Raw genomic sequence first — 9,635 nt, forward strand, 5'->3', positions numbered from 1 at the left:
AAATAACAAAGACAGGTATGCAGGCCGTGACAGAGCACAAACATATCGATGGCTGAGGACCTTCTCCTCTTCATCAGAGGAACACGAGAGGCGAATTGGAGTCTCCATCTGTCAAGTGTCCATTCAATTTTGCCATGGTTCTTCTCTTATGACAGGATCAACTGTAGCGTGGCCACATAAGGAAAAGCTTATTTATTAATTGACTATCATTAATGAAGTTGTTGTCAATTAATGTTTAGCTGTTTTCCCATATTCTCTGCATTCTTCCTTACTGTTGTGTATTTGGCCTTGATTCCGTCTCTCGTGAGAAGATCTGGTGTCTTCGCGTCACGTGATGTGCTGTCACCCAAACAGGAAGATACTATGTTGTTTTTCCATATGAGGAACCGGCATTCCGGTTTGAGTGGAACGCGCGTTCTTTCATGAACTTTTTTTCATTGAGGATTACCTTTTTTTTTGTGGAAGGACCAAGGACTTACAGCAGTCACAAGCTTCTAAGATCTTGCTCACGGATTTGACTTTTTTTTTACCGGTGAGGCTGATCTAAACTCCGTTGTGGTGCACGCTGGACAAAAAAGACTTGTTACACACACACACAACCATAATATTATTGTTTTGCTTCTTTGTATGTTATTTCTGATTTTTTTGTTGTTTTGTGTAAATACACTTGGATAAACGGATATTGTGTCCTTGTTGATAGTTTTTTCTCTTCCTCATTAATATATCGGAAACTGGACGATTGTTCCTAGATATTTTTTGTTATACTCTGTCTTCTAACTTTTTGATTTATGGCAAAAGTGTTCACAAGAGATCCACTTTCCTGCAGATTTTAGGTGAAAGAGGTGTAGGAGTTAGTCATAATAACAACTTGTAAACTTGTCATCATCTTTATCATCTCCTAATTACGTAATTACAACATCTGGCGTGAACGTAATGCTCTGCTGCCCCAAACCTAATCAAACACACCTGAACAAGCTAATCAAGGTCTTCAAGATTTGACTACTACAGGCAGGTGAGGTTGATCAGTGTTGGAGTTACCCAGGCCTCCTTGGATCTTTAAAAACGTGTTTGCAAAAAACACATGCAGTGATATATATTGCGGGATTCAGCAGCACATGTGTCTGTTGTAGTTTTGTGTGCGCCTCATTGTCCCTCCTGACTGACTAATTCAGCTCGTTTTCCAGTAGAGTTGATTGTGAGATCGCAGGTCGAGAGGATGACAGCTCGAGTGTACTGCTTGTTTAGTGCTGTTTTATTGTGTCTGTCTGCATGTTTGAGCACAACACACGCTGGAGTCGCAGGTGAGAAGATATTTTAGCTTCATTACATGGCCCGAAGAAATGCATAAGTGCCTTACAAAATATGACTTCTTTTGAACATGTAGTAACAGTACGTTTAGATGCAATAGGAAATTTATGAAAAACATATTAACTGTCCATGTCTTCTATCTGCATTGTGCCTCTATTACACACCCCACCAGTAGTGGGCTGGGTTGTAACCGTACACTTTGTATTTAAAACTAATTGACAGTTAAGTGATAAATGGCATTTCTACTTGATTTTAAGCTGATAAAGTTTGAGACCCGTTTAAAAAACCCTGACTTCTAAATACTGAAACTATTACCACACATTGGTCCCCCTTAATGATCCTCTTCTGTAGTGTCCGGTGATGCTGACGGTCGTGCCGTCCCGCCGAGGATGTACTTCTGATAGAGACTGCTCTGGAGGACACAAATGCTGACCTGACCACAAATACTAAACCTGACTATCTGTATCCCTCCAGTGAAGCCTGCGGCCGAACCGCCAAAGCCTCCCGCGAAGCCTGCGGCCGAACCGCCAAAGCCTCCCGCGAAGCCTGCGGCCAACCCGCCAAAGCCTCCCGCGAAGCCTGCGGCCGAACCTCCAAAACCTCCCGCGAAGCCTGCGGCCGAACCTCCAAAACCTCCCGCGAAGCCTGCGGCCGAACCTCCAAAACCTCCCGCGAAGCCTGCGGCCGAACCTCCAAAACCTCCCGCGAAGCCTGCGGCCGAACCTCCAAAACCTCCTGCGGCCGAACCTCCAAAACCTCCCGCGAAGCCTGCGGCCGAACCTCCAAAGCCTCCTGCAGTTGAACTGCTGACGCAACCAGAGTGTGCCGGTCACCACGGAGGTCATGGTCACGGTCACCACGGAGGTCATGGTCACGGTCACCACGGAGGTCACGGTCACCACGGAGGTCACGGTCACCACAGAGGTCGAGGTCACCACGGCCCTGGCGATCACGATCGCCAATGCAAGTCATAACCATATGGATTTTGCCGAACTCATGCTGGAGTTCTTTTACAGATCAATTCAATGCTTTATTCATTTGCAATGTCCCTGTTCATCACCAAATAAATATACTTAATTAAATGTTTTGCTTGATTGGAGTTTATTTTGGTACCAAAAAACTTCTCCATTTCTGTGGAGTACATGTGGTTGTCCTCTGCACCACCAGAGAAGTGTTTCATCCTCTGTATATAGTCAAGGAAGTTGGTTTATCCTGTCTAATCAGTGAAGGTTGTGTTAACAAATGTTATTCTCGGCAATGCCGGAGAAGAGTCCTTCTCTGTATATTAAGGAACGATTTATCCTCTGCTCATTCAGGCAAGGTTAACAACTGCTAGTTCATGTTAACAAGATTTTGTCAGGGAAGTACTGCCAGGAAAACATCACATAATGGTTCAAATGAAATGCTACATTAATCCCAACGACTGAGAAGGGGGGTCTAGCTGCCCCTTTGTGGACAGACAGGGAGTTCAAATCATTGTTAGGGTGGCACATGGATTTAATAGTGATTAAATCCGATTGGGATTCACACAGATTGGGATTCTCACAGATTGGGATTCTCACAAAGTAGAGTCTATTGAAGAATGCAAGAAGGTGCATGTGTTCAGAAGAGAACCGTGAAGGAATTATCTGCTGCCACAGCACAGAGAATTTGCCTTATCCATTGCATAAGAACAAGCTTGATGATATCGATTTGAACTCTTACATTAAGGCCAAATTGGACTACTACATCGTAGCGTCAGAAAATGTAAAAACAATCACACGTCTCCCTGACAACCAGCATAGGTGATAATGTAACGTTGCTCTCTTGATAACAAAATCCTGCTATTAAAATAGGCTTTATATACTTTTTGTCTACACGAGCTATATACATTGTGCACTCACCGTCAGAAGACCTCTAACATTATTTATCACCCGTGGGTGGGCTTTTGTCACCTAATTTATTTACATAGACCGCATAACAAAGCAGGACGTGATTGACAGCCGGTATGTGACAATATGAAGTGCTGTACACATGTTGCTTCTAAGGCAAAAAGCCCAATAACCTTATTTTCTCAAACAAGTTGGGCATCATTTGTTCAGTGTGCCCAGAAATGGGTTAACCTCAACGCTGCTGAGAGTTTAATAGCTGAAAAAGCCATAGCAACATTTAACTTAACAGAAACCTGGAGAGACCAAGATGTGCCAGTTAATGTGGGGTTCCACAGGGAATGCTACATGCTCTTCACCAATAAAGATCACATTGCAAGAGCATGCAGGGGAGAGAAAAGGCAGCCAAAGATACTGAAGGTATGTATCAAATCCAATCACTCTACTAATTCTCTATTAAGATAATTGTATATTGGTGCATCATGTAGGCTATGTATGTGTGTATTGTAGTTAGTTTAAAAATGTATGTTAAATAAACCTCACAATACCAGTGAATCTTAATTACACAATGTGATTGTCAATTAATGTATATTTTTGAACACTTTGTATCTTAAAATTTGTATTGAAAAAAATGGACATTTAACAAGGGCAAAAAGCATAGATTAAATATAAGATTACAGTGAATAGTGTAAGGCTGACAATGGATTGAACACAAAAGTCATTGTTTTTTTTAGGAATGTTTTATTTGAAACAAATACATTACATGGTATTCTTCCATATCTAAACAGTGAGATTACTAGATTAAAAGTAACAAACTTTGATAAACACATTCTTTGTCCCCTTTGTTCTGTCCCCTACCTGCTGTCCCATAACCATGTAGATAAAGCCCAACTGCTGCCAGAGGAAGTCAGTGATGACACTGCATCCAAGCTTCGGGTTTTGCATTCTGCATCAGATGGCCCAAGCCTCCCAAAAAGAGCTTCCCATCTCCTACCAGTTGGATGCCTCATGTGCAGAAAGAACCAATACATAACTGACAGTCACAGCAGAAAAAGGTCAAAAGAAAAACTTGCTCAGTGTGAAACACTAACTGCAGGTAAGCTACTTCTTGCTGCAGAGGAACGGAGGGATGAAGGTCTACTATTGCACATACGTGGGAGGGATCTTGTAGCTTCAGAGGCCATGTATCATTTGAGCTGCTACAGACGTTATGCAAGACATCTGCCCAAAATTCCTCAAGAGGGAAATCCAGAAAGCAATCCATATCAGGCAGGCTACACCCATTTCTGTAAGTCAGTGGTGGAAGAGAGGTTGCTGAGAAACCGTGAGGTGTTAAGGCTGTCCTTGCTAAATGGCCTTTTTAAGAAAATAGTTAAGGGAAAAGAAGGGGTTGACGTTTCATCTTACAAAGCTTTTTCCTTAAAAGCCAGACTTCAAAAGATACATCCATTTTTGAGATTTCTGAAATCCTCAAGAAATGATTTAGTGTATGTTGATGATTTACTGTAACTGCTGATGAAGTAATCCATGATGAAGCTACACAGCCATCATCATCAGACCATAGTGAAGATGACACAGAACCAAGTCATGTTGGAGCAGGGCAAGGAACAAAAGACTCAAGACTTCTGTATCATGCAGCCATGTCACTCAGGGAGATTATAGAGGCCAAGTGCAAAACTACTCCTAAACTGCCATGGCCACTCACAGCGCAAGACCTTCAGATGGACACTGCCTCAGATCTGGTACCACATTAATTATACAATGTCCTGCCTTGGACATCAGGTATGACTACAGAATTTAGAACTGATGGCTTGTGTGCCAATGTTAGTGTGGAGAACAATCAGAAGATTGTTTCATTGTGTCAGGATATCATGAATCTTGCAATGAGAGGACGCTGGCTCATGCCAAAGCATTCCTCCTTAGCCATGGCTGTACGACATACGACAGGATCAGCTCAGCTGATAGGAATACTGAATGGTCTAGGGCACTGTTCCTCCAACTCACAAGTACTGGAACATGACACCGCTCTAGCAGAGCTGCAATTGCAAAGAGGTGATACATACATCCCACCAAACAATACAGTTCAAGTTCAAGCAACTCTTGCATTGGACAACAACGACTTTGGTGAAGAAACACTATCTGGAAAGGGAACAACACATAACAAAAAATGGTATTGTAATTCAGAGGCCAATTACATGTGGTATGTCTACTTCTGAGCAGTATCTCTGCAGAGAACAAGGAAAAGGTCTATTCAACCACCTCACACTCATATTGATACCTACATTAGAGGAAAGAGGACCGGTCCAAAACCTTTTGGATCAGAAGTTGAACTGGGACACGAGAAATACATGTATACTTTTTCATGAAGACTCAAGAAGTCCATGGCAGTGTTTCACCTGGATGGACTGGTCACAATACACTGCTACAGAGAGGTACGATTCCGCAGCAGTCTAACATTGGTTGCCTGCCCGTCATTGACGCCAGTCCGACAGACCTAGACACAGTACACACCATCCTCACTCGTTCAATAGAAATAACAGACAAACTGGGGCGGAATGAAATTGTGTTGGTAATGGATCAGGCCATATATGCAAAAGCACAAGAAATTTGTTGGAGGAACACCACATTTATGGAACGACTAGTCCTGAGAATGGGGGGATTTCATACAGCCATGGCATACCTGTCCTGTATTGGGAAGCGCTTTGGGGATGCAGGATTTCAAGATGTCATCACTGAAGCTGAAGTTGTTGCTGCAGGATCTATAGAAGTAGTCAGAACTGGACATCAGTACAACAGAAGCTTGCGTACCCACAAGTTAATGTGTGAGGCACTTCAAAGACTCCGCTGGCAGGCATACCTGGACATCCTTTCAGAAGACGACCGTGAATCTGCTATGAAGATAGCTGCTGATCTGCAGACAGCCTTCCCTGGTGAAGACTTTGATGTTTTGGTAATGTCTGTGAACTTCTTGACAGTTATGAGATGGTATGAAAATTTTATCAAAGACAACACCACCAACAAGACATTCCACTTTTGGAGCTGTCATAACCCGGCTCAGAGTTTATGACAAAGAAGTAGAACGGAAACACTTAATCAAACGATAACCAATTTATTTACCAAACAAAACCACAACTAAACACAAAATGCCGGCAATAACAAAACCATAAAGGAGAAGACACGCCGGAGAGAGAACCTCTCTCCCTCTCCCGGAAGGCAGGAAGTAGGAAGCTTTAAACAGGAAGTTAAACTCCAAACACAGGTGTCCTCCATCCACCCTCAGGATCGCAGCCCGACCTACTGATACACAAAAATAACAAAGACAGGTATGCAGGCCGTGACAGAGCACAAACATATCGATGGCTGAGGACCTTCTCCTCTTCATCAGAGGAACACGAGAGGCGAATTGGAGTCTCCATCTGTCAAGTGTCCATTCAATTTTGCCATGGTTCTTCTCTTATGACAGGATCAACTGTAGCGTGGCCACATAAGGAAAAGCTTATTTATTAATTGACTATCATTAATGAAGTTGTTGTCAATTAATGTTTAGCTGTTTTCCCATATTCTCTGCATTCTTCCTTACTGTTGTGTATTTGGCCTTGATTCCGTCTCTCGTGAGAAGATCTGGTGTCTTCGCGTCACGTGATGTGCTGTCACCCAAACAGGAAGATACTATGTTGTTTTTCCATATGAGGAACCGGCATTCCGGTTTGAGTGGAACGCGCGTTCTTTCATAAACTTTTTTTCATTGAGGATTACCTTTTTTTTTGTGGAAGGACCAAGGACTTACAGCAGTCACAAGCTTCTAAGATCTTGCTCACGGATTTGACTTTTTTTTTTACCGGTGAGGCTGATCTAAACTCCGTTGTGGTGCACGCTGGACAAAAAAGACTTGTTACACACACACACAACCATAATATTATTGTTTTGCTTCTTTGTATGTTATTTCTGATTTTTTTGTTGTTTTGTGTAAATACACTTGGATAAACGGATATTGTGTCCTTGTTGATAGTTTTTTCTCTTCCTCATTAATATATCGGAAACTGGACGATTGTTCCTAGATATTTTTTGTTATACTCTGTCTTCTAACTTTTTGATTTATGGCAAAAGTGTTCACAAGAGATCCACTTTCCTGCAGATTTTAGGTGAAAGAGGTGTAGGAGTTAGTCATAATAACAACTTGTAAACTTGTCATCATCTTTATCATCTCCTAATTACGTAATTACAACATCTGGCGTGTTTGAGCTGCCCCAAACCTAATCAAACACACCTGAACAAGCTAATCAAGGTCTTCAAGATTTGACTACTACAGGCAGGTGAGGTTGATCAGTGTTGGAGTTACCCAGGCCTCCTTGGATCTTTAAAAACGTGTTTGCAAAAAACACATGCAGTGATATATATTGTGGGATTCAGCAGCACATGTGTCTGTTGTAGTTTTGTGTGCGCCTCATTGTCCCTCCTGACTGACTAATTCAGCTCGTTTTCCAGTAGAGTTGATTGTGAGATCGCAGGTCGAGAGGATGACAGCTCGAGTGTACTGCTTGTTTAGTGCTGTTTTATTGTGTCTGTCTGCATGTTTGAGCACAACACACGCTGGAGTCGCAGGTGAGAAGATATTTTAGCTTCATTACATGGCCCAAAGAAATGCATAAGTGCCTTACAAAATATGACTTCTTTTGAACATGTAGCAACAGTATGTTTAGATGCAATAGGAAATTTATGAAAAACATATTAACTGTCCATGTCTTCTATCTGCATTGTGCCTCTATTACACACCCCACCAGTAGTGGGGTGGGTTGCAACCGTACACTTTGTATTTAAAACTAATTGACAGTTAAGTGATAAATGGCATTTCTACTTGATTTTAAGCTGATAAAGTTTGAGACATGTTTAAAAACCCCTGACTTCTAAATACTGAAACTATTACAACACTAATTGGTCCCCCTTAATGATCCTCTTCTGTAGTGTCCGGTGATGCTGACGGTTGTGCCGTCCCGCCGAGGATGTACTTCTGATAGAGACTGCTCTGGAGGACACAAATGCTGTCATTTCCCCTGTGGGCCCGCATGTGTGCCGCCTGTTTTCTGTGAGTTTCAATTAATGATGGATGCTAGAGGCCTCTCAAAAGAAACCTGAGAATTTTCTTTTTTTTTTACAAATTTTCACTCAGAAGTTGCTAGTAAACCTCACAAATAATTGCAAAGAAACAAGTAACACAATGATCTAAACATGAATCTTTGTATAACAGCAAAGCCAGGAGAGTGTCCAAGCACCAAAACTGGAGGAGGAAATTGTGCCGAGCTGTGTTACTATGACAGTGACTGTCCAAACAATGAGAAATGCTGCAGCAATGGATGTGGACATGAGTGTATGGCTCCATGTACAGGTGGGTTATCTAGTTTTTGGGTCAGCTATTTTATTTCCCAGTGTTCCTTTTTATAATTCAGTTGTCATATCCTACTCGATGACAAAATCCTGAATTTAGTACATAGCACAGTTTCACGAATAGCTTTACAACATTAATAAAGATGATGAATATTTAAAATGCATTTCACTCTGTAAGACTTGCTATTCATGAATTGAGTTTGTGCTGAATGCCACTGAAAGGAAAGACTAAAGATGACTATCTGTATCCCTCCAGTGAAGCCTGCGGCCGAACCTCCAAAACCTCCCGCGAAGCCTGCGGCCGAACCTCCAAAGCCTGCAGATGAACTGCCGACGCAACCAGAGTGTGCCGGTCACCGCGGAGCTCACGGTCACCACGGAGGTCGAGGTCACCACGGTGATCACGGTCACCACAGTCACGATTGCCAATGCAAGTCGTAACCATATGGATTTTGCCGGACTCATGCTGGAGTTTTTACAGATCAATTCAATGCTTTATTCATTTGCAATGTCCCTGTTTATCACCAAATAAATATACTTAATTAAATGTTTTTTTGTTTTGCTTGATTGGAGTTTATTTTGGTACCAAAAAACTTCTCCATTTCTGTGGAGTATATTGTCCTCTGCACCAACAGAGAAGTGTTTCATCCTCTGTATAGTCAAGGAAGTTGGTTTATCCTGTCTAATCAGTGAAGGTTGTTAACAAACGTTATTCTCTGCAGTGCTGGAGAAGAGTCATTCTCTGTATAAGGGAAGATTTATCCTCTCTTCATTCAGGGAAGGTTAACAGCTGTTAGTTCATGTTAACAAGGTGGTTTTGTCAGGGAAGTACTGCCAGGAAAATGTCACAAAATGGTTCAAATGAAATGCTACATTAATTCCAATGACTGAGAAGGATGGTCTAGCTACCCCTTTGTGGACAGACAGGGAGTTCAGATCATTGTTAGAATGGCACATAGACTCAATGGTGACTAAGTCAGATTGGATTTGACAAAGATATCTGGGATTCACACAAAGTAGGGTCTAGAATGCAAGAAGGTGCATGTGTTCAGAAGAGAACCGTGAAGGAATTATCTG

General features: G+C 42.1%; 2 protein-coding genes across 2 annotated transcripts; both read left to right on the forward strand.

Moving 5' to 3' along the window:
* The first annotated feature begins 1,085 nt into the window (after window positions 1–1,085).
* LOC311086329 (uncharacterized protein) lies at window positions 1,086–2,387 on the forward strand. Its single transcript, XM_084119146.1, has 2 exons — window positions 1,086–1,301; window positions 1,783–2,387. The coding sequence occupies exons 1-2, from the start codon at window positions 1,217–1,219 to the stop codon at window positions 2,280–2,282; spliced, it is 585 nt and encodes a 194-aa protein (XP_083975272.1). The 5' UTR covers window positions 1,086–1,216; the 3' UTR covers window positions 2,283–2,387.
* Window positions 2,388–7,562: 5,175 nt separating this feature from the next.
* On the forward strand, window positions 7,563–9,109 carry LOC311086349 (uncharacterized protein). The gene is made up of 4 exons (XM_084119185.1): window positions 7,563–7,778; window positions 8,139–8,259; window positions 8,422–8,559; window positions 8,815–9,109. The coding sequence occupies exons 2-4, from the start codon at window positions 8,148–8,150 to the stop codon at window positions 8,997–8,999; spliced, it is 435 nt and encodes a 144-aa protein (XP_083975311.1). The 5' UTR covers window positions 7,563–7,778; window positions 8,139–8,147; the 3' UTR covers window positions 9,000–9,109.
* The last annotated feature ends 526 nt before the right edge of the window (window positions 9,110–9,635 follow it).

The sequence above is a fragment of the Abramis brama genome, assembly GCF_963993115.1.
Source record: "Abramis brama genome assembly, chromosome: 1".
NCBI classification, from domain to species: Eukaryota; Metazoa; Chordata; class Actinopteri; order Cypriniformes; family Leuciscidae; genus Abramis; species Abramis brama.

What these genes read in the sequence shown, in the direction of transcription:
- LOC311086329 (XM_084119146.1), top strand. Translation starts at nt 1,217, where the DNA reads ATGACAGCTCGAGTGTACTGCTTGTTTAGTGCTGTTTTATTGTGTCTG. An exon ending in AACACACGCTGGAGTCGCAG is followed by an intron (nt 1,302 to 1,782) that starts GTGAGAAGATAT and finishes GTATCCCTCCAG; the next exon opens with TGAAGCCTGCGGCCGAACCG.
- LOC311086349 (XM_084119185.1), top strand. Translation starts at nt 8,148, where the DNA reads ATGCTGACGGTTGTGCCGTCCCGCCGAGGATGTACTTCTGATAGAGAC. An exon ending in ATGTGTGCCGCCTGTTTTCT is followed by an intron (nt 8,260 to 8,421) that starts GTGAGTTTCAAT and finishes TTTGTATAACAG; the next exon opens with CAAAGCCAGGAGAGTGTCCA. An exon ending in GTGTATGGCTCCATGTACAG is followed by an intron (nt 8,560 to 8,814) that starts GTGGGTTATCTA and finishes GTATCCCTCCAG; the next exon opens with TGAAGCCTGCGGCCGAACCT.